This window comes from Sparus aurata, chromosome 9 (assembly GCF_900880675.1).
Source record: "Sparus aurata chromosome 9, fSpaAur1.1, whole genome shotgun sequence".
Lineage (NCBI taxonomy): Eukaryota > Metazoa > Chordata > Actinopteri > Spariformes > Sparidae > Sparus > Sparus aurata.
The window spans coordinates 14,222,257-14,247,481 of NC_044195.1; the positions used below are offsets into that span (position 1 = coordinate 14,222,257).

Sequence of the window (25,225 nt, forward strand, 5' to 3'; positions counted from 1 at the left end):
AGAGTCCAGTGAAAAACCACAGCGGAGTGGAAAAGTTCAACATTTTGAGAAAATGGGCTTGTTCCCTCTCTTGCCAATAGTTTGATGAAAACATTGATACCACTGTGCAGTTACTATGAAGCTATAGCTAGCAGCTGTTAAGCCTAGTTTGGCATAAGGAGCTGAAAGTATCTAAAAGACTGAAACAGGTTTTTTTTTAATTTGCTTTCTTTCCATGAGTTTAGTATCAACTTCATGTTTTTGTGTTGGCTATAGAGCTCGAGTTGGGACATGTTTTGGCTAGCTTAGCATAGAGACTGGAAACGGGGAACCAGGAGGTTAAGGCAATCCAACTAAGGGAAACTTTCTAACTGACATATCTTGCTTAATTCAGTTAACTTGTGAACTTAAGTTATCTTCAGTTTTCTAGTTATGTCAAACAGCACCTTGCTAACCGTCTCCCCATGCTTCCAGTCTGTATGCTAAACAAAGTTAACCTGAATCTGGCTCCCGTTAAATTTTTTACAGACAGTTCTGAGAGTGGTATCGACCTCTTCATGTAACTCCAAACTCTTCCCCAAAATGTCCAACTATTCCAACTAGCAGAAGACAAAGGCATTTAATTTGTATTACAGGACTGTAGCTGTGTTCGCTGTAGTGTACAGTTTATTATTGTCGGGTTGGTATGCTATGCTGACGCTTAAAACAACATATAAATGCAACCCTGTAGAACCACTGACAGACAGCGACATTACTGGATGGAAGATCAGGCTTTAAAGGATGATGCTTAGGAGACTATGCAGTACAGTAAATTATTAAATTAAGTGACTTAAAGGCGCAGTTTCCCCCCCCCCCCCCCCCAACACCTATTTTATCACTTAACTTGAAAGTTGTCCAGGTTAAATAATCAGAGATTTCTGTATCCACAACATCACATTTTGGTGCCCACAGGATTGAAAAAATAAATGTAAAAAAAAAATCACCAAGTGTGTTATTGAACACATTGTAAACAGATTTCATTGGGACATTTTCTTTAGCATGAAGCAGTTTGAATTAAAACACTTGGCAGTAAGGGCTTAGAATTATTTAGACTAATGCGGACACTGATCCTAGAAAGATGCTTTGGAGTTGATTTGATCTCTTTAATCGGATGTAGCTGTATAAAGCTGTGTGCACCACAAACAAAATTCCCTTCACTGTATTGAAGTTGATGGAAAAATCCTGGTAAACCAAAACCATCTGCATGACTGGATACAACTAGAGGCTAAATGAGAAAATGTTTTTGTTTTTTTTTGTAATTGAGGGAACTGACCCTTTAAATTGACCCTTAAGTCCAGTAGCTTTTATCCAGCTGAAGAAAGCTAGACCAGAGAGTGACATGGATGTGTTATCTCCTCTACCTGTAGCAGCTACGTCAAAAAATTAACTGTTTCACAAACTATTACATTTTGCAAGGATTTTTTAGCATTGAATAGCTTTTGGTCGTGTGTTGAAATGTTAAATTAAATCCTGCTTTATACTGGCAACATGAATAAAGATCCAAATTATGAAAACAGAAACAAAATGTTAAGAATTCTGAATATTTCATTTGCATGCTGCTATACTCTCCTGCAGCAGCCTGTGCATGTGTGTGTGGCATCTGTGCTATGTTTGAGCATAAATACTCCAGAAACACATACTGGAGAGAAGTAGTACATGGTAAATTGAATAACACTCGTTCCTGAATTACATCTGAATATCAGACAGGAAAGATCCCCATCTCTCCCTCCCTCGTTTATCCCTCCCCTACACTCCACTCCAACATCCCTGTACTCCCTGCTGAGAGAGTCCGCCACGTTTACGGTCAAACAAGGGGAGTGGTCACATTCAAGATAAATTAACAAGAATTACCAAACACTTACTGCATGACAACTACACAAAGAGAGGAGGCACATAAAAGGGAAAGTGGCAAGGCAACAGGGAGATGCTTAAAACATCTTCAAACAAACAGTCTAAAAATAAATAAACCAAATAAGTTAACAAAAAAAATGAACAAATATATCATAGAAAATAAATAGATAAATAAAAAAAATCTAGTTTCTTTTAATACATTGAAGGTAAAAGAGGTAAGCGCGCTGTACGTTACATTACAGTACAGCGTGGCAGTACTGTACGTTCTTTAGTTCTGGTGAGAGATGCAGCTCTTACGCGGCACTGAACCCATCCTGTAACTGTGGGTGGTCCAGATGGAGTCATAGTCAGAGTCCTCCGAAAGGTCAGAGGACAATTCTGGCCGTGACACGCTGCTACGGCGGCCCGGCGAGTCCATACAGGACCGGTCCACATCGGCCAGCACGTGGTTGTGCATCAGATCGGTGCCCTGCCAGGCTGGTCGGGGTGGGCCAAGTTTGGCGATGACATCACAAATGTGATGGGAAGAAATGGTGGGTGGAAAAGAGGGGTGATGGTGCAGGTAGCGTAGGCAACACGCAACAAATGGTAAATCATAAAAACCGATGAGAGATGCAGGGGGGCGGAGTGATGGAGCAAATCAGAATACAGGGAGGAAAATGTTTGTCCAACATGGGGAAAACAAAATGTCGATGAAAGAAAGGGGAGAGAAAGAAGAAACTCGAGGAAAACCAAAGCGATGCCATAAAAGTGAAGGGTGGAGAAGAGACAGACAGAAGGAGAAGATACTGTTAGAAAGATCAGCTCAGAGTACCAGTGTTAAAGAAAGGCACTGAGACGCACAGAATACAGGTACAGCAGTACACAAAGACAGCAAGCTGCAATATGAACCTCTCTTCTTTTGAGCAAGCACATTTACAGTACAAGTATGACTTTGTGTTCTCTTACTGGAGTTAAGAGTCTGCCGGGTCTTGGCGCTGGTGCAGTACGCCTCAATAACTTTCAGGATCTGGGCATCTTCTTCCAGAGCAGCTGTACCTGAGCAAGAGAAGATGGAAAGAAAAAAATTTGATTATTATATGTCCCTCAAATACTGGATGGTTTACTGACCATGCCGACTGGGCTCAGGCTCAGGCTATCAGGTGGGGCCTTGGGCCAGAGTGTCCTTTGAAGAAACTGTTTTCTTTAAGAAGTTCAATCATACAACTGCAAAGAGACACAGCAGTGATAGAAGGAGACAAAACATGACTACAAGGAGACTTCAAACTAACACAAAATGACACAAAACTACTAAAAAGAGACATAAAACAACTACAAAGAGACATAAAACAGCATGCTCATAGCTCCGAGCTCGGATGGCTGGCTGCACATCTAATTGGGCTGACTAGCTAACAGCAGCTACAGCTGGCAGCATTTAGAGGTTACTTTGGTGATATGCTGCCCCCTCTTTGTTTAAACTATGTATTGGCCAGGTGGTCAACTCTTAGATTACACTTTAATCATTTAAGAAAACACATTTTAGTGGTTTCAACACAAACAGGTGGGAAAATGGAAAGATTTTAAACATACTCTTCCTCAAGGCAAATTCCTCCTCAGACTGTTTCCTCTCAGGCTTGCGCTTTGGAAGAAGTTTCTTCACACTCTTAGGACTTTTACTAAGATCCTGCACATGGGGGTGCAGAAAAAGAGAAACAAGCGCATGATAATTAGATAATTACAACATTAAAAATATAAATAAGTCTTGAGTACATTAAAACACTGCTCCTCACTTCCTTGTAGCAGAGGGCTGCAGAGGGTCTTAAAGGGGGTGCAGGCCGCAGACAGCTCAGGCTCCAGGGTTTGGGGGTGTTGGGTGGTTCCAGTGGGCCCCACATCATAGTACTGGAAAGAGATGTCCCATGGGAGGAGGGGTGAGGCAGGGTGTGGTACGTGGGAGCCACTGTCATGGCCCTCCCCTCAGCATGCCGGGATGGGGTGAGGGGGTGAGATGGGAGCTGAGAAATGGAACAAAAAAAGGTCAATATTAAGATTTATCACAAAACAGACAGTTTTGCTCTCCACTTAACAACTGCTCTGAAACACCCAGGTGATGCACCACTATACTCAATGTAAAGTGTGCACAGTTCAGTAAGAAACTGTACTCTTAATGAGCCTAAATCATAGAATGACATTACATTCCCCTCAACTGAACTCCAGCAGAAGGATTTGAACATCCTGCCAGCCCCCAACATGCAAGCAACTCTTTTGTAAATAAATTTATCATAATTGTTAGAGGTTTATAATTTCTTGATTATAAGATGCATCGCAATGTGGACGTGGAAGATTCTGCAACGATGCAAAGACAGAGCATAATCGAGAGTCAGCTTATGTTGACTGTGCATCGGAGTTGTTGACATAGCTTTGACACGAAGGAGAGGTGGCATAATTGGCGTGCCTCAAGCTGGAGCGTTATTGTGTGCGTGTGTATGATGTCTTTGAGACAGAGAGTGCATGTACATGCACAGAAGGGGGCAGGGGAGTAGACTGACTGGGAGGGAAGGAAGCTTTGCTAAAGCAAGAACACAAAATGTTGGAGATCTTCAGCGCTTATTATGAGAAGTGAAAAACATTTAGGATCAATATGAGACCATGGCGCAGCAAATTAGACTATGGCGGGCCGCCAAAGTCTTGTTAACTTACGGGAAACACTGATATATATTCACAGTGTTTAAATGAATGGAGAGTGGATGTGGGTGTGTAATTATTAGCTCCTGACCGTGTGGCAGGGAACAGTGAGAGGTTTGTGGCTGGGAGTGGTGGCTGCAGTGTGTTTGATCTGTCTGGTCAGGTGCTCCACCCAGTCTTGCAGGTCCTGCTGGTGGGTGCACACCACCTGGAGACGGTCAAACATTGGGCCTGCAGAGACAGAGATGATGTTGCTGAAGGCATCTTGTTAATGAATGTCACTCAGAGTCTTTAATAACTCATGTGGCCTTACCATTGAGCTCAAAGGCGTTTTTATGGGCTTCACAGTCTTCTAGTTTGGTCACTGTCATGCTGGCCAGGGGCAACTTTCCCTGGAGAGGGAAATCATCACATCAGAATCAACACATAACAGAGAAATTACTCTTAAAGTGGCACTGCGTATTTTTGGAGAAGATATTCAAAGTAAGAAATGTAATAGTTGGTTACTGACGAAATAATACATAAGCTCAGAATTTTTTTTTTTTTTGAGTAAACAAACCAAATAAAATAAATAAGTAAGCATGCTAACCAGCTAACCCTGGCCCATCTGGGTCCAAAGCTTCTCCACTCCCCAGGTGCTCAGAGCACCCAGTCCAGACCGCTAACTGCAGGGTCAACTGAGCTAACGAGCTGCAGTTAGCAGCAGTTAGCAGTTACTCTTGTGATAGGCTGCCCCCTATGTGTTTGGAGTATGAGTTCTACATGGATTTCACATAACAAGTAGCTTTGATTCCAATGTAATAGTTACTAACTCTAAGGTCAAACACTAGAGGCGGGAATCAGAATGAGACTGACCTGGGAAAAATGTTTCTTACTGACCTGGAATATGAAGCCACTCATCCTGGGGCTGGCAGACAACATGAGAAGGACGTGAGGGAAGAGCATGAGGTAACGCTCACTCTTCTCCTGACAAACAGGGAGAGGCACAAGAATGAGTGAGATAATGGAAGAGCAAGAGCACGATCAGGTATAATTCAGTTTGTAAATACTCACTCGATGATGCGAACATTTTGGTTCAGATCAAACATACACAAGGACAATAAGCAATTCAGCCTCAGAGAAAAGTTACATTATTGTGATTAACGGTGAGAAAATGCTGGCTGTTGACGTCTCAGCTGGAGTTTTATGACATACCATGCATCATTAGGCTCAGAGTGATGCTTCTGTAACTAATCAGCTCTTTATGTCCCTCTGGGTGTTCACTGTCAAAAATATGGTACATTCCCTTCCTTTGGTTAAAACATAAATTTGTAGCCTGTTTTCCCCAAAGTGCACCTTTAGTGTGGCATTAATTCACAATAACAACTACAGCAAACCCCGGGCTGTCACTGCATTATGCATTTTACTCTGCGTGATCTAACCAGCAGCCAAGCAGAAAGGGGAGTTTATCATGACAAAATTAGCATTTCCAAAATGAACCCCTCTAGGTCAAACATCTGAATACTATACACACACACACCACATCCTCCCAAGAAACTCTCAAGCTGTTTGAAACGCCTCTCAAACACTATGTTTGTTGCACATTGTGGCTCATTTGCTGCAGCAGAAATAGGAACACACCACAGGCAGATCTAGTACCTATACCTGATATAATACAAGTGATGAGGAAACATGCAGCACAGACAGACCACCGCAAGTTCAAGGTAATTTTTTTTTGCTAACATTCAAAGCCGGGGTATCGGTCAACAGCCAACAATTAAGAAAATTGCAATGTTTCAAGCCCCATAATATTAGGAGATGATGAAAATATATGGCCGTAGCAAGAATGACTGAAGGAGGCACTCATGTGGAAGAAGTTTACATCCTCTTTGTTAAGATTAAAGCTGTTCTTTTATGGTGTATTTTTGTAACCTTGTCTTCATTTATGACCTGTCAGTTCATTATATTGCCTCTTTGACATTTTTAACAATGCATGCAGTAACTGATGCTTTCATTTCAAAGAAATTACACTGCAGCATTAAATTACCATCTGAAACGTTGAATTTGACTGGCGTTCTATTGATTCCAAACAGAGGAAAATGTCTCAGAAAAGGTTACTTTTGAAGAGAGGTGCTCTCCAGTTGAAATGAGGATTAATTCAGAACATGCTCTTATAATCGTTGAATGTCATTAAAATCATGTTCCAGCTGCTTTTGTACAAAGCATTAAAACTCAGTGCAGCTCGTTGGTGTCAGTGCACTTAAGATGCCACAATTAAAGGATTCATTTTGCACTCCTCCGTCAGAGGACTCTAACTAGGAGTTGACTTATTACACATAAATTAACACTGTGAGAGTTAAATAAATGAAAGATGGTCACGATCCAGGCTTTCCTGACGAGAATGATTTACTAATTAATTCTGAGTTGATCCCTGTCATTTTAAGTGGAAAGAAAATGTCCAAAAAACACATTTAAGGTGTTTATCTTAGTAAGTATATTTGTTCATTTATGCAAATGTGGGAATATTTTATCAATAATTCCTCATTCAAGAATTGTAATACAAAAAATTATTGTCTTTACTAGTAATTATGTTACTAATTGGACAAGTTCCTAAACAATTCCGATTGGTTAAAATTGTTACCCTTTTCAAATGTATTTTGTTTCATATGTATGGCATTTCACAACACATCTCAGAACCTCTCGCACTCTTTGCAGAGTAATCTCCTTTTCACTAGCACATTTAAACACTATACTTCCCAGTTGAATTCCTGTCTCCAGCATATTCTAAATGATTTCATAGATCTGCATTACATTGTAATCCAAAAAATTTAAACTGATTTTTCTATGACCATTTCAGAATTGTGGAATGATACCAAAAGATATCCAAATTTTGAACCTGGCTGTTCCGATGAAATGTAACATTTTCGAAAACTTGTCACACAAAAAATGATTGTCTTGATATAAGTAATCAACTGGGGATATTTCATGATGTTCACCCTTCGTGTCTTCAACCCAAAAAATTAAATACATATGCTGATAAGCTATGTAAGATAGGTAAGCTAAGATAACCCAAATGAGCTACAGTTTTAAAAACTCACTGATTAAATCATTACCATCACACTCATCGCCACAGGGTTAAGGGTCAGGTAAGAATTTGTGCAGAAGCAGTTAATAGCAAAATGAAGCACAGGTGGAGGACGAAGATGGCGCTAGTACCTCTGAGCCAGGACTCTGGACTAAGACCTGGCTCATGTAGAGCACAGAGCCCAGGGTCTTAATGTCGTCACCCTCCCACAGCCGAATGGACTCTGTAAGGATCTGCAGCTCTAGCTCCTTACGCTTCCGCACCTCCTGGCACTGAGCCTGAAACAATGCAAACGAACAACTGCTTACAGACGTGCTATTAATTCAATTAATTTCACGTTAAGTCCTGTGACATGATACAACCAACAGGAGACCAAGTGAGATCACTTACAGACAGATTTTTGAAAGATGCCATGCACTTCTGAATGTCCGGCCGGTCAGGATGACTCTCCTGAAACAGAAGAAACATGTTGCTTATTAAACACAGGTCAATTCAAGAGCGCTCTAATCTAGACGGATATTTAGATACACACCTCCATGTGCCTCTCCAGCTCTTTGAGTAAGGTGGGGTATTTGTCAAGTCTCATAAAGGGTTTGCTGAGGCCTGTGGTCAGGGTGAGGATCCCAGGACTGACTGCACCCCTCCCCTCCATAAACTCCCCCAATGTGTCCCTGCAGGAGGAGAGACAGACAGAGACAGAATTAATTACTTACTATAAATCATTGTAGGTCTTCACATTTACACAATAAGCTAACTATCAATATCACACACTGTTTATAGATCGACTGGCCTCTGTTATTTCTTACTGGCTAGAAAACACATAAATGTAAACATTGACCATTAGACCTCAATTAAAGGGGCACTATGTAATGGTTTGTAGCAATATACAGGTATTAGGGATGCACATGGTTAACCGTTTAACCGTTAACCGATAACAGGAACTTTGACCGATTAATACTATCGGTTAAATTTTTTTTTAGCTACTTGTCAATCAACTCATGGGAGTGTGTCGACCCGTGCCACACGTGCAACACGTGCCTTTACGTGCTTTCCGCCACAGCCCACTTCACAGCAAAAATTAAGTGAGCAAAAAGGAGTTCTGTGTGGGACAATTTCGACCGAAAAGGAGATGAGGTTATCTGCAAACTATGTGGTACAGCACTGAAATATTCAAGCAGTCCCGACATGACGAACCGGACCCCGACGCGAAGCGGAGTGACCGGGACTACTTGCGGAGCAAAGATTTTAGAGCGCGGAGTGATACGAAATACGCGAATCAGAGGCAAAAAGGCCACTTTCCTTGACGACGACGATATGCTTAGCAGCGGTCAGTTATACGAAAATAACTGAGTTATACGAAAATAACTGACTGTCGAACGTTGGGAAGCCCCATTCAAGTGATTGGAGCTTTCTGCAGCATTAAGAAGAGCCGTGTAATAACGGTTATTAATCGGTTAATGAGCGTCGGTTATTGGTCATAAAAGAAATTAAAAATGTGCATCCCTCACAGGTATTAATCAAATGTTTATTGACCATATGAAAGCGGACTGTGACATGAAGAGAAAAATGAGACCTTCCCTGTCTCTCTCAGTTGCCTATAGAAGCCTATGGATGATTTGCATAAGTTGTTTAATGCTGCTGGACCTCAGATTTCATTGAGAAGGACTCAGGTCAGATCTTCTCAGACAGTCCAAAGGATTCATGCACATTCTCGAGTGCCTAGTCTCAGTGCACAAGTTCCACAGAGCCCCTTTAAAGCTGACACACATTGCTAACTGGCATTCAACTTGGTACAACTCACTTATTTGCTGCCTTTATTACTGAAAGAAAACTAACTTTGAAGTACGTAAACAAAGTTATAAAGGCATACAGACATGAAGCAAATTATGATTTTAAAGAAATGTCAAAAATTATGACAGCATACATCAAAAATATTACTATACACCGACTCAAAGCCACACACTGAACTACACTCAGTTTTCTGTTTATTGTTTAGAGAGGTGTTGATTCAACTTCATGATCATTTCAGAGGCTGCAGTTTCTGTAACCGTTAAACTGTTTTACTTTATACTGACAGGTGTTTCTTTTATTTTGTCCATGTCATTTATCTTAATGAGTTAGGCTTGACAAAAATAAATGCTTGTCGGTATCAGATCAGCGCACAGATAAGTGCACAGATCAGTGGAAGAGAAAGGGTATTTTTTGGTGAGATGTGGGATGGTGAGTGAAAAGTGCAGAGAAACATCACATGTGTGAAATGTTTCTTTCGCTGCAACTACTTGCAGAGCATGTTGCTCTCTATTTGGATGTGGAAGTGTGTAACCACATTTTAGATCAGGTTTCATTACTCTCTGGCCTCTTCCCGACTGTCCTTGGATCCTACGTCCTTGTACTCACTGTAACTAACTCTGAAACTAACTTCCAAACAATACTTTCATTTATCCTCTTCAGCTCCTTTGGATGAATTTGAATTATTTTGCTTTCTGTAGAACAATTTCTGCCTGAACCGCAGTCGATGTTGGTAATGAAAATCTGACTGCAGAATCTGCACTTTGTGTCCACAACTGCGGAGCAGCAGGTAGCTACACCTGCAAAATAAAGATAAACTCAAACAACACAACCAGCCCCAGCAAATTTACTGTTTGTTGCAGCTTGTATTAGAAAAGGGAGACTTTTCTAATACAAGCTGCAACAATCGGCAAATTTCCTGTGAAACATGAAAACTAATCTCTTTAAACAGATTTCTGCATTGGAATACAATATCTGTAGGCAACGGAAAGGAGAGAAAGGAATTCTGGTTTCCGTTTGTAGTCTGCTGTAGTCCAGGAAGTATTGACCAATTACGTAAATGGACTTTGTTTGAATACATGCAAACAGTCCGTGTGGAGAGAAAATAGGCAGAACTGATTGGCTGAAATACAATCTCTGAACCCATCGGATATCGTCTGCCAGTAATTTAGCCTTTGTATTAGGTTATTTGAATTCATATGCATTTATATGCAGATATCGGTCCGGAAATCCAGATATCAGCTGTCTGCACCAGAAGCCCTGTGACACCGGCTGTTGCCCCCAGAAGCTTAATCATTATCAGGCAATAGCTAATGGGTTCCTAGATAGCATGAACACCATTTTCTTTGTTCCTTTTCAACAGCCGCATGAAAACAGGTTGAAAACGCTGCAAAATATAATCGAATGTGTATCCGAAGTGTAAACGTACCCGTGCTGGGTGAGCACATTCACTGCAGAGGGGTGGTTGGAGCAGTAACCAGCATAAAGAGCCTTCATCTGCGGCATGAGGTTGAGGAAGAAACCTCCGACCCTTTGCTGGCTCTCTGGAAGCCTGAAGTGAAGAAATTTCACACACTGATAAAATGATCCTATGCAAACACAGACAAGAACAGAGTATATACATGATGTGTGTGTGTTGTGTGTGTAGGTGCTGTTGGCTAAAAGCACTCCAAAACCACATTATATGATTGATTCCATCTACAGTTTAATCCAACATTGCTGTAGTACAGTTGGTTGGACACTAGATGGCCTTCCACTTATTATGAAACAGTGAGGATGCTGCTGCAGTGAGGCTGTGTGTGTGTCTGCGCGCGGGGAGGGACTAACTTGGTGCACTCCTCCAGCGATTGGACGAGCATCTGCTGGAAAGTGCTGATCTCCTCAAGGTTGCCAAGAATCAGAGCCACGTCTGAGCTGCTCAGTCTGGAGGAAAAGGAACAGAAAAGATGGTTGAAGATAAATGAACATATTGAGTAAAATGCAAAAAACAAATAAAAAGGTAGTCAGCCCAGATGTGTTGTTTAAAAAGTGTACAGAACCTGACTGATTCTGGTTCCTGCAATACAACAATCATGCTTGTTTCATCACACTTTATGTGTACATGAGTCTTACTTGTCAATACTCTGAAGAGGTCGCAGGTAGTTCGTCAGGAGGCTCTGAAGGTCCTTGGAGTATTCGGTCTCTGTTTCTAAAATGTTCTGCAACACCTACAATAGAAAGGGGAAAAACAGCTTTAATTTCAGATATTTTTAACTAGATATTATGTTATTCATTATGGGTTAGTGCCAAAAATGTTATAACATAAATCAATTTAAACATTTTAACATATTATACATATACATATTATAATATAAATGTCGCCTCCATCCATTTTAAACACCTAAAGATAGATTTATAACACCAGGTCATTCTTAAAAAAAGGTTCAAAATGTGATACTCTATATGTTATCAAAATCTAGCAAATTGAAGTTATGGGCCCCCAGCAGAGGAGCAGAGTGACAATGATCAATAACTGTACTTAATACATTTGTAATGAAGCAAGAGGATGAGACTTGCTGGCTAATTGTTCATCAGTTGTTCATTGTTCAAAGATGCAACCTGCGCTCAGCCGCAGAAACATTTTCAAAGGTAGTCACATGTCAGAGAAAGAAAGTATGTCACTGGGCTGTTCAGAGGAATCTGTGGTTGAAGAGGCCAACTAGATTTTATCCTGACACTCAATGTAATTACTCTCCAGCAAGAGAATTTATAAATTCCAAAAAAAGAAAGACAGAAAAGGCATAGATACAAACCAGGCACTAAGAGAAGCACTCAAATAACAGGCCTTAAATTTCATCATAATGTTAGTAGAGAAAGGACAACAGAGAAGTAAGAAAACATAGAATTGTCAAGATATTTTAAATAGGCATTGTGTCCTTACCAGATTATAGTAAGTCTTGCTGATTGCAGACGTGTCAAAGCCTTTCGGTGGACTCTTAAGAGTGCCAGACTTTGGGGACACTTGTTTGTCTGTGGATAGAGAAATAAGGAAAGAATGAGGACACATAAGTCAACATAGCATCTAATGAGACATAAAAAATGAACATCAACAAATACTGAGCGTTAATGTTTGCATGAAATATCAACTATCACAGTGAATTTATAGACAGCATAGGTTTTTATACAAATAATCTTACCTCTATAAATAAAGTTTCAAATGTGTCTTGACTTGTAATTCCCAACTGACCTGTGGATGAGTGCCAATATGCTACTAAATCAGCTGAAACTCTTTAAGCATGAATCGTTCCTCTTACGCTGAGAAACAGGCACACAATTATTAGTGAGGAATCTATGAGAGATGAGTCATACAGTTGAAACACTCAAACTTTTGTCCTTAGTTCTTCACATCTCAGCATTTATTTTATCGAACTTTAGTAAGCGCTCTTTATTTCTAATAGACAATAAACTTTCACTGCACTTTATCGTATCCTATCCCATCGCTGTTTTTCTGGCTTTTCTCTCATTAATATTATTGTGTTTATGTTTATTCTGTTATTTTATGTTTTTATATTGCTTTGATGACCTATGAATTTCCTTGAGCAGGAACATAAATGTCTTCGAGGAACTGACCGGAAGCGTTAACATTCAGGGCTCAACAATAAAGATTGCACGATTACCCGGGATAAGTGAAATGCCACAGGGTAGTAAATCAAGCAAGGAGCAAGACATCTCGCTCAATTTCATCTCAGTTGAGATTTAAAGATGTACACTGCCCATCAAGCAAGCGGGTAGAGACATTATGAGCTAAAGTGTTCATTCCATTTATCCAGGACATAGGAGTTACCATTTTTGATATGTAGCATGTTTATCAGTTTGCATCAATGACAAATTGTGTCCTTCATTTTCTTAAATAATGTGTAAACTCAACAATCAACTTTTGTCTTTGTTGTTAATTAATAAGCAATAATTATCAAAAACGTTAACACTGAACCCTGCCCTTAACGTTGAAAAGATATAAATTTCTGAATGTCAGTCAAACACAGGATCAGATTTAGCTTCTGCCTCTTGACACATGACATGAACCGGTTTTACAGCGGACCACAGCAGGCCTCGAGAGTCAACAGATGTGGGGGTGTGTTACTGTCATAAGGCCAGATGGGAGGCAATAACAATGGCAACTGTGATGAGGTGTAGTGCCAGTTGACAGTTTTAGGCTGACAGAGATTTGAAAACGTCTGTTTAGACAATTATCTGATCTTTCAAGCTGCTCTGTAATACAGGGGAGGAGGAACTCTTTAATATGATGTAGTCTGAAGGATGAAACTGACGATTTGTGGATGCTGAAACAAAAATAAAATGCTGATTTGGATCGCTACGTTATTGTTAATGTCGTAATGTCTTACAGAGGTAGAGGAGGTACCCACCAGAGCCTTTGATCTCACGGACATAGTTGCTAGGAAACCACCCATTCCTGCCATTGAGCGTCCCCTCCCACCAGCCACCGTCCTCCTGACGAGTCACGCCGATGATGTCACCCTTATTAAAGGTGAGCTCATCCTCGTTGGTCTGCTGGAAGTTGAAACGTGCCCTCACCAGCAGCTGCTGTCCACTGTTTTCTGACATGTCCTGACAAACGGAGAAGCAACAGGAAGCGAGCAGTGAGCAGAGACAGAAACTGTGAGGTCAGGAGATCAAAGACAGATGACAGAAGGTAGTGGGAGGATAAGAATCAACAAGCAGAGTTGTCCTCCTGAACATCCATTCATCCTTATTGTGAAACTTTTTTATCACTCATCAGACTTCATCACACTCATTATTTCCATCCTTCAAAGATTTTACTCTGTCGCAAACAAAACCTATGACAATCCTCCTGCAATTCATCCTGTAGCTGTAGCTTTACATTCTCATCAATTCTACCACGATAGCAGCGGTCCTCAATAGGCGGCCCCCGGGCCGCATCCGGCCCGCCGGCCTCCTGTTTGTGGCCCCCGAACTGTTATTCCTTCACCATGTGTTTTAAGAGATTGAATATCGCGTGTTCCAAAGTAAACTGCTACAATAAAGCTGACAGTGAAATCGGCAACTCAGAGGACATTGAATTTGAAATTTGCTTTCATTCTCCCTCCAACCAGTACAAGGTCCATGGATCTGACAGCGCAGCGTTAGCAAATACTTGCCCTTACAAAGCTTAACTTTTAAGCTAGTTTCTTCATGTTAGTACACTTATGATGTCACGGACGGGGAGTTTCTCCCGGCAAACACCCTTTCACTCGCGGTGCCAAAATTTTTATCATCCTTGTTAAAACTCAACACTATTTAATCACAGAACAAATGACATGAATTAACCCACAACCATCTTACATATCATCTTATTCACAAACACATTCATGAACCATAATTACATTAACACCAACAGAATACCCAAGAGTCATTGCGCCACAGTCCACAAGTGGCGTTACAATATGCCAGGAGAAGCTGTGATGAAGATTTCCAATTTGAAACGGCATTATGAGATGAAGCATAGGAACTTTGAAGAGACATTTCCTCAAATTCAGAGATAAGCACAACACATATAAATGCACTGAAATCGTCATATCAAGCTGCAAGCAGGATTCTTGTCACATCTATGTCACAATGAAATAAAATAATACATGACTGAAGTGATGGACACAATGTTTGAAGGCAAACAAAAAGAGGAAATATTCAACTATGTATTTTAATTTATGTTAAAATGGGAATTACATTTTATTTTAGTTTGTATTTTGTTGTTTAGAATGAAAAGGACATTTTGTTTTGAATATTACAGTATTATTGCATGTGGCCTGACCGACCTCAATACATGGACCTCTGAGTCACTGAAAAAAATCTTTGTGGCCCTTTAAGATTTGTATTTGAGTACCCCTGACCTATAGCTATTGTTGCTTTGCCTGACCGTGACTGATTGTTGGCTTGACTGAGTTGTGAGAGACAGCAGTGTATGAAGTACTACTGTAGTTGTGGTTTGACATCTGGAAACACGCCTTGTTCTGAGTCATGTACATAAAAGGAACTGAGCTGATTTTATATATCACTTCCATTATTATTCAATAGTTGTTTAAATAGTCAGACAGTGACTTGTTAGTTAACCCTAACCTGACTTCAGCTTGTGATACAGTAGTTAATATTTCAATTGAAAGCCTTGAACAAAGGGTAAATATCTCAGACTCAGCACTGAGTTGGTTTAAAGTGTATAGAACTAATAGGACTGTCTGACTATATTCTCCCTCTACACACTTCCACTAGGTCATATAATTCATAGGCACAATGTTTCCTTTTACAGTTATACTGACGACACACAGTTGCATCTACCCTAAAGACAAACTGATCCCAATTGCTCCACTTCTCTCAGAAATGGTCTCAGATATTAATGTTGGGTGACACAAAACTTTCTTCAGTTAAATGAAGCAAAACCAATTTCACGTTTTGAATCACTTTTAAAAACTCTCTTTTAAGTCAGGCTTTTATGGGAATCAATACCCATGATTTGCACGTTTCTGCAGATTTCTGCATTAATTAAGAAATATAATAACAATAAAAATAACAATAATCATAATAATAATACATATTATTATTGTAGTTATTATTATCATTAATAATGAAACAATATTATTATTATTATTATTCTTACAAGACACCTTTTTTAAAAGTAAAAAAGTAAAACTGTAACTGTTCTTGCTGACCTTAACGACGCTCAGTTACAATTTTCACTTATTGTTCCTCATCAGACTTCTTTTTAGGATAGTGTGAGTTTGTACAGTGTACAGACTACGTTTGATTGACAGCTCCATGACTCCACTGTGAATTTTGTTTAAATAGTCTAGATGGGACAATTTTTTCCTATAACATTGTAAAGTCAGGGTCATATCAAATTTCACCCGGCAAATTTCGTGTCTGTTGGGGCAAAAGGTATCTGGGTGGGCATGGAACTGCAGGAGCTAGCGTAACTAGCAGACTAACAACAGCATTCCACACGTTGTAAAGCACTGGTGTTCAGCACTTTTAATCAAACACATTGACATTACCTTCTATCACTGTCCTTGCATTTAATGCAAACAGGATATAAACAATCAGAGCCAACGAGAAGGGATCAATTCGTGTCTGGAGGCAAAGACATCTCGCCCTTTTCATTAGCCTAATAGCCTATTAAGACTTAAGTCTTTAAGTCTTAAAGTCTGATGACATCTGTATGCCACAGCATAGTTCTGTCAACCATCAACCCAAGTAAAGATCTAACTGTAATGAAACAAGTGCTCTAAACAACTACCCTGGACTGACTGCATTGGATTATCAATGATTATTCATTGCAAGTGCAATTGGACAAAATAAAAACAACACCTTACAATGTAACAGAATTAAAGACAGTACCATCAAAAATTCACCTCATGTCAGTATATTTAACAGGTGTATGTAACTGGTGTTTATCAGGACTACTATTTTTAAACAGTGCTGCTATTTGAGTGCTGATCTTACCAGACTGCGAAACTGGTTCTGCAGCAGCTTAGAGGATCGGCCCAGTGAAGCCTGACAGGACAGCGACTCGAATGACTTGATGCGATGGGCTGAAGAGTGCCGGGCACACACGGAATCACTGCCCACGCCGATATCTGAACAGAAAGGGTGAAATATAAATACACCGGTCCTGGTATCTGCAGGCAGCGCCCACACACTCATCCCTTCCCACATGTCTTTCATAAAAAACACCCACACACATCATGTAACTGGCACACACTGTATGTAATTTGACTAACCTGCCGTTACTTTATTCAGAGAGACCAGACTGCTCAGCACCTTTGAGAAGTTCAGTCCCAGCAGCAGGTCGCTGGCCTCAAATGGCTGTGGGTGAGAGAGGGGACAGAGGGAGAACATGAGCCAGAGAGTCATCAGAACGTGCATTTCCCTTTTAAAGCTAATGGCTAATTCCAGCGCAGCAGGACCCTGTCATCACTTGGCCTCAGTGCTAGCATCGAGCGGGGCAGTCAATCGATAACTCTTGTTATCTTTGACAGAAGAAGTGGGCGAAACACAGAAGCTCAGCAGCTACAAACAGACACTATTTACAGCTTTGCGCCATACTGGCTGAATTATGTGCATTGCAAAAGATACTTACAAATTTATGAAGCAGAAGTGCATCAAGGACATGGTCAGCTATATTCTATATTTTTCTTATTGCCAACAAATCACATAAAAAGGCCATAACCAACAAAGAATTGATCATACTGACAAGCTGTCCCTGTTTAGCCAAAGACTGATATATAGGTCTAATTTGCATGTTTTAATCCAATCACAATGTGGCCAGGATCTAGATAACGAGTACTCCTACTGATTCAATGCCAAGTGTGATCAGATATAACATTAAGTGTAATTGGGCTGAAAGATTTAGGGTTGCAACCAACTATTATTTTTATTTCACTGGTTTAATAAGTCAATAAATCTGTAAAAAAAAAGTTAGGAAAAAGCATCCTATCATCCTAGAACAACATCAATGATTAATTAATAACCAACCTAAGTGTTTTTTTTTTCAATTCTCCAGGCCTTGATTATTCAGGTAATCAACTAACTGCTTCTTCACCACTGCGATAGATGTTTAATGCATTAAGTAGCGCTGGGCAATATGGCCTTAAAATATGTTGTGATTTTTTTACATTATATTGCGATGTACTGTACATCTTTTGTGATTTTTAAATCTTTTAATCAACACTTCAGAAATAAGATAAGAATGGATGCTTAAATCAAATATCACAATATTTTTTACCAAATCCCTCGGAATCACTAATGCAACAACATTGCAGGGATGACTCCTGGTACTTTCAGAAAATACGAACACAGTGAGGTTGTTGACATGAGCGCTCGTTACAAGTCTGAAAGTCGTAATGACATGAGCAGGGCATGAGTGTCACAGACACAGTGGGGAAGTGATAAAGTTATTGAGAAACAGAGGAATGCGTTGAGATTTGTTGGCAACATGAAACATTTGGAACTCTGTGAGTCGTATCCTTTAACCACTGTTTAAGTATAAGCACTGTCTGCGTCACTATCAGTGTGACTCTCAGTGGCCTCTCGGTCAGTATGAATGGCAGTGATTGTATCTCTGTTGACGACTGTAGTTGTCCTCTTGCTTCCTGTGCAACGGCTTCATGTGATTAGTTACTCTCGCTTCAGTTATATTGAGGGTGAGTGTCTGGGAGATATGAGTCTCTTTCATCTTCCGCTCTGATTGCAGATATGCCCTGAGGGAATATGTGGATGACTGTGTTTGCCAGTGTGTGTTTTTGGAATGGAGAGTATGTGTGTGTGTGTGTGTGTGTGTGTGTGTGTGTGTGTGTGTGTGTGTGTGTGTGTGTGTGTGTACAAGCAACTGGAAGACTTGCTGTCCTTAAGGAGCATTCGTGTTGAAAGCACCCTCTTCATCACCAGTCTATACCCTTACTGGGACGAAAACTACCCCTGTATCTATACTCAATGTTTTTCACCCACAATATCTGCTTAAGTTTCTTTTTTTCCTGAAGTAGCCAGTCTTCACAGTGTAGCCTGATGAATGGTGTAAATTAAACATTCATGCCCGGAGATAATGAGCATGACTAACACGACAAGCTTCGACACGTCTGCTAGGCCTCTGTATCACCGTCAGGTAATGATCCCTCAGAGCAGGCTGACACAATAGTGCAACACCCCTCTGTGAGTCAGCAGGCTACAACAGCATGGTGAGTTGCTCCCACGCCTGTCATGCTGGAGGACACAAGTGTTTACCTGCACAGGGTATTACAACCGACTACTCCAGCTAATGGCATATGGCTACATATCAGCATGCTGAGTGAGAGATTGCTTAAATATACTATTTGCTGAATTGTGAAAAATGCTCATCACAATTTCACAGAATCTAAAGTGACGTCTTCAAACTGCTTCCATTGTCCAACCAACCGTCAAAAACCCCAAAAGACTCTTCCTTTACCGTTATCAATGACAAAGAAAAGCAGCAATCCCTCACATTTAAGAACGTGGAACCAGCAAATGTTTGACATTTAATCAACAAGACGTTAATCAATTAACAGTCAATAGCTGCAGCACTTCAGGCAATGCAGTGGGACAGTGATCATAAACACCCAGACATAGCACACGAACAGTCTTCTCTAACGTCAAACAGTGGAGTATTCTTCATCAGCCAAGTTTGTCACCTGACCTCAATCCAAGTGATCATGTGTTTCACCTCCTGAAGACCAGACTAAGGGAAAACAAGCCCCTCAAGACAAGAACAAAAACCTTCTGCTGAGGTAAGACATCAGCCCATCACAGTATCAAGTATTTGGGGCAAAATCTAAATATACCTTTATCTAAGTTTATCCTTTGGTGTGGTATTATTGAGGATAACCACCATTGCTGGTTAAAGTCTGTCTGACATGACTTAGGCAGAAATCATGTTCATGGACAACGTAATGTAATAAAGTTTTAATCACATTACATTTAGACACGTTTTTCGACTATCTTCCTCACTCTGACCTTCTCCTGCAGGTTGTAGCGACAGGCAACCAAATTAAATGCAATTTTACCTTAAATAAAAGGGATAATCCAAGTACACAACTCAACAAAGTATGTGACCAAAGTTTAGTTGTTTTAAGACAATTTAACGCAGAAATGTTAAATAGTATGTCTTTAACTGCTTTGGTAAAGAGTCAACTGGAGCTCAGGAGATTGATGAATTATTCAGTAACAATTTTGATCATTGATTACAGGTATTAGTCAAGCAAAGTGGCAAATATTCTCTAGTTCAATCATCTTAAATGTTGAGACTAGCTGTTATTTTGCTGTAAACAACATCATTTCTAAAGTATTTTGAAAGTCTGAGGGTTTAAGATTTTGGATTGTGATGTGCATTTCTCTTTTCTACCTGACATATCATGATAGAACAGTTACCCGTAAACATAATGGACAGATTACTTGTCCAAATACCTCAAACAGCACTTTAGGTTTAACTATATAATACAACTGTTTTTGCTTATTTCATTCTTCAGAGAAATGCATTCAAGTCTCCCATTAGTCAAGACAGATGAATCTGTGATTATTCTCAGGGTAGACACAGGGTAAGGTTACTATTCCTGGGGGACCAGTGAGGTCATGAGAACGCTCATAATCACTTCCTGTGGTCAGACACATCAGGGGTGAAGGGTCAGAAACAGCAGCTGCCCAAGTGTGAGACGCAGTTTTGAATGTCTAATCTAAAAGAGGTTCACGAATTAGATCTAAACGCAATCTTGCTGTAATGTCCTCGCAAGACATACAGACAGAGCAAGTCTAGCATGTTGATGCTCCGCCAAACATCCAGCTTAACTCCATTAGAAAGAGGTAGGTCAGTGCTGCAAAAGCACAGCGTCTATCTGTCTGTCTGTCTGTCTGTCTGTGTGTGTGTCTGTCATGCAAGAGGATCTAATCTGCAGCCACAGCTACCTGGGGTTGTAGCCAGCAGTGCTCTGGGCGCTGGAGAAGATCCATCTTTTTTTTTTTGCTGTGCAGATGGTGAGCTGGAGCACTGGCACGTCCCAAACTACTGTAATCCTGCTCAAAAAGGTCATATTCGACTTCACTCTTGCATGCAAGGAAAAGCCAGGAAAACAGCGACAGCACTGAGTACAGTATCTGCATTAGGGGCAGTTTTACTATTTGTTCACAATAAAACCTGCAGATTATTGCTCCACACTGTTGCCACAACCTGTCCCCGTTGTCAGCCAAAACAAACAGAGCTTCGTAATGTAATCACAATGTATGTCTGTTGCCTCCATGGCATTTCTGCAGCTACTAAAGGGCATGTTTCACTCACTTAATACGGCACTGTCGCACTGTCTCACCCCATCTCCAGCAGCGGGGAGAGGCAACAACACTGAGTTATTGTCACACTGGGATGGTTCAATGACCCCTCTATGCACTGGCCCAACACACAGCCTTAAACATCACGCTGGCTGTCCTCCATTTGCTTAAGATTATGGAGGTATTCTCACATATTTCTATACAGGGCCTGCAAGGGGTGAGGTTTCTTAATCTGAGGACATGTTTAGACCTACAATAAGGCTGTAATTACCCTGTTAGGAGGACCTGCTTATATAACCATGATGATATAGGGTTCATAGCTGCATTTTGACAGAATGGGTTCAAACAAGGGGCTGGTGTGAACTGGTGGTGACAATAAAGCCACGCACAAGCCCAGAGGACAAAGCTCTGCATTAATTAGGAAGGGTAAACACTACCCAGGTGCATCCAAACACGTAAACAGGATACAGTGCAGTAGTCTCGCCGTGTGATGTTTGATCTAAGTAGTCAAAAAATGTAATGTATCCCCACTATACGAGCTTCTCTGTGGAGCCGGACGATGTGTGATTGTTCTCGGACTCCTCCTCCCTCTGTCAGGGGCTCGTCCGCTCCACGGACCCATTGTTTATTGTTGCAGTGCCTCCTCTCAAACACGCGAACTCTACCTTTAAAACAGCGCTTCTCAGTGTTTGGAGACGTGGACACAAGTGGTAACACACGCAGGCTTAAGCCCGAATGTGTAAAAATGTACTCACCTCGACGCGGAATGATGTGCAGCCCTTTAGGAACTCCTTTATGTTGTGCAGACACTCGCCGTCGTTCTTCGGCTCCGGGTAGATCTGGAAAGACGGCAAAACGCTGGTTAGAGGGAGAAACTTCCAGTTCGCGCTGCCGGTGCCTCTGGTGTTTCACGCTGCGGTTTTCTGTGAGTTTCTCAGCCCTAAAAATGTCTCTTCTCGACCGACACGCATTCTTCAGTGTGTGTGTTTGCGACGGGGCCTGACACACTCCGGGAGGCTGGACTCAGATCCCGCAGCGGGGAAGTGGAGGAGGCTGTGGCGTTGGGTCGAGGGAAATGACGTCGACAAATAAGGATCCCCGCTGCCGCTGCTTCAGCCTATAGCTGCACTGTTCTTTATATAATAACACGACAATGTCGAGTCAGAAACTAAGTCTTCCTTCAACGATATGGGGTCGACAACATATCAGAAACACCTCTCAGAATAACCTCCATGATGGTTTAATTTATTAGTTTTAGCTAGTGTTTATATTTATCACAGCACCACTGATACAGAATTTTTTATTTTTTATTTTTTAGGCTTTTGATATTTTTATTAAATCTTTATTTATTAAATGTGCAATACTGGTCAAATTCATACCTACATCTAACATGGAGCAGCATTTAGTTAGAGTAGGCTAACCGCTAACCGCTAACTGTGGTTTGCAGGTGATAAACTGGAAGTTACTGAAAGTTCTCTATGGGTCACACAACAGGAAATTTGTCGTCAGGAAGTTGAGTCAGTTTGATTTCATGTGCCACTGAGCAATTTTCATAGGGATGAACCAAGGACGCTGTATTACATCTGGACACAGTGTTGGAGGTGTGGCCCTATTCATTCTTATGAAAGCTGCTCAGTGGCATTTGAGGCCAAAAAAGCATGACTTCCTGTGTATGAAAATACCTGGATCTTCCGTGTTGTGGGGCCTAAAGATTGGGGCCCCGTGGGTACTTCCTTCCTAACTCCAGGTTGAGTGCCTGGCTTACTTAAATGAGGATAATAATTTAATCGTGCGGCTCTTCTAGACTTTCCAAATGTTATTGGCTCGAGTTATGTCAATGACACAATTCATTTTGCAGGGGTTGTGACACTGAAAGAAATGCAAACACCATTTTACAGACACTTCTTTAACAATGGAAAAAAATCTCTTTGGGCTATCATATGACGATGTCCTTACACAGTGTGGTCACTACGAAAACTTGCTTTAAAGCCGGGGGCTCTTCCTGGGAGCTTGGAATGAATGGGGCTCTGCCTCCGGAGCTAAATCCAGAAGTCTCCAATATAAATACTACTTGACCTTAAGTCTTAAAGTCTCTGATATTAATTTATTAGTTTTTAAGTATTTATTGTAACCCTCTTTTCTTGCCTGGTAGCATTCCAGTCCCTTCTGGCTGTGGATAAATAGCGGGCTACACTTCTCATATGTCGGGGTTCACAACACAACCGCCTTCTACCCCGATCAACATGGCGTAAGATAACGTCACACACATACCTGTCCCCACCAAAAAAAAGCATGAAGGAACCAATCAACCCACAGTCAAGGGGACACCGAGCAACAACCAAAACACTGTACGTGAAGACACACAAATTAAAGTGCTACAAATGACAATGAAATATATAATGTAACAGTAATGCAATAATAATGTATTTATCAGTAACTTAAGTAATACAAATAATATAGATAATAAACATATATAAAATATAATAATATATAAAAATGACCCAAAATATAAAGTGTACAGTAATTATGGTTACATTATTATAATAAATAAAATAACAGGACAAATTATGCAAATGTGGAGTGTGTAAGTCTGTATTATCCATAGTGTAAATGTGAATGTGTGAAATTATGAGGTGTGTGGTGTTGTAGTGCAAAAACAAAACTCAACAAAGCAAAGAAAAGATGGTTAGACGCTGGCTAGGTCCGGACTAAGTGAGAGAGAGAGAGAGAGAGAGACAGAGCAGGGCTGGGAGTGCTTTGCTCAAGTGTTCCAAATCAGGCTAGCTACGGCTAACTGCTCCACGTTTAAAGAGAAAGGCTGTGTCCGAAATCACCCACTCATTCACCCACTCCCTAGTCACTACATAGGGAGCCTGTCCAACATAGTGGACTATATAGTGAGCTCATCGGCAGAAAGAAAAACGCACGTTTGGACACTACTCCGGCACCGTTAATGACGTCACTACTGTCGCGCAGTTGAAACATGAATTGAAATCTCCATGCGTTCGTTCGCAGCGCAGTGCATGTTGGTAAATATTGCTTGGTTAGTGACCATCGGTTGTACACTACTTTTCGCCATGCATTGTGGGATACTTTAAGTGCACTATAAAGGGTATAATATTTCCCACTAGACATTTGGACAGCACTACAAAATGGTGTAGTCACTATGTAGTGCACTATATAGGGAGTAGTGAGTGATTTCAGACACAGAAAAAGAGTATGACAGTATCTGGTCCACAACACAGGCAGGGGCCATCAAAACACTCTGTTGATAATTTTCTGTCCAGTTTGAATGTTTTCAACCAAAATATGAACATATTGCACCTTTAAACTATAACATTACAAAAACATTCTTGGTGAGGATCCCATAAATATGTATACACAGGCCATGCTTCAAAAGTAAAGATATTGTCTTAAAAGTTGGATTTGGTAAAAATGGAAGTTGCCCTTTTAAACTGTTCTAAATCTGAGCTAATATTTGTTTTTATCCAATTGCCAATAAAATAATTTAATTTAAAAATGCACTCTTTAGGCTCTGATACAGCATGCAATCTGTAAATCTGGTAACTAAAGTAATTAAATAAATGTAATGGAGTACAAGCACAACATTTGCCCCAAACATGCAACATGACTTCAAAATTGTACTTGAGTACAGTCCTTGAGTAAATGTACTAAGTTACACTGAATCACTGATTATTAAAGAATTGTGATTAGGGTATGTTCTGGTCAGGATATTGTATAACTGAAAAATAAGCTTGTCAGTGCTCTCCAGTGGACGAACTATGAAATGGAGATGGTTTGTTGTTTATCAGCTGACATGTATGCTAATATTGATACACGTTATATCTGCCATAAAATGATAACAGACTGATATAGAATCTTGAGATTCAAAGTGACCAGTGCACAAAATGCAGAGTATAATGTATGTAAGTACAAAATAAATAAATAAAAAATCTCAAAACATGTTTTTCACTCTTCCATTTAACTTTTACTGTTAAAGGGCTGTACCTTCTAACTATCACTTGT

At 40.5% G+C, this 25,225-nt stretch overlaps 1 protein-coding gene across 2 annotated transcripts in view; it reads right to left on the reverse strand.

Annotated features, from left to right (window-relative positions):
* The window catches only part of arhgef7a (Rho guanine nucleotide exchange factor (GEF) 7a), a 32,058-nt gene that overhangs the window by 3,315 nt on the left and 3,518 nt on the right, over positions 1-25,225 (reverse strand). Inside the window, exons 3-20 of one of the 2 annotated variants that reach the window (XM_030429293.1) lie at positions 21,955-22,038; positions 17,152-17,236; positions 16,874-17,007; positions 13,789-13,990; positions 12,306-12,394; positions 11,498-11,592; positions 11,213-11,308; positions 10,815-10,937; positions 8,130-8,268; positions 7,988-8,047; positions 7,729-7,875; positions 5,413-5,499; positions 4,847-4,925; positions 4,625-4,764; positions 3,639-3,863; positions 3,439-3,532; positions 2,818-2,907; positions 2,167-2,346 (exon numbers count right to left, since the gene is read on the reverse strand). In XM_030429293.1, the coding sequence (XP_030285153.1) occupies positions 2,167-2,346; positions 2,818-2,907; positions 3,439-3,532; positions 3,639-3,863; positions 4,625-4,764; positions 4,847-4,925; positions 5,413-5,499; positions 7,729-7,875; positions 7,988-8,047; positions 8,130-8,268; positions 10,815-10,937; positions 11,213-11,308; positions 11,498-11,592; positions 12,306-12,394; positions 13,789-13,990; positions 16,874-17,007; positions 17,152-17,236; positions 21,955-22,038 (2,149 nt within the window). The remainder of the gene's footprint in view (positions 1-2,166; positions 2,347-2,817; positions 2,908-3,438; positions 3,533-3,638; positions 3,864-4,624; positions 4,765-4,846; positions 4,926-5,412; positions 5,500-7,728; positions 7,876-7,987; positions 8,048-8,129; positions 8,269-10,814; positions 10,938-11,212; positions 11,309-11,497; positions 11,593-12,305; positions 12,395-13,788; positions 13,991-16,873; positions 17,008-17,151; positions 17,237-21,954; positions 22,039-25,225) is intronic. The other variant, XM_030429292.1, reaches the window with a different exon arrangement.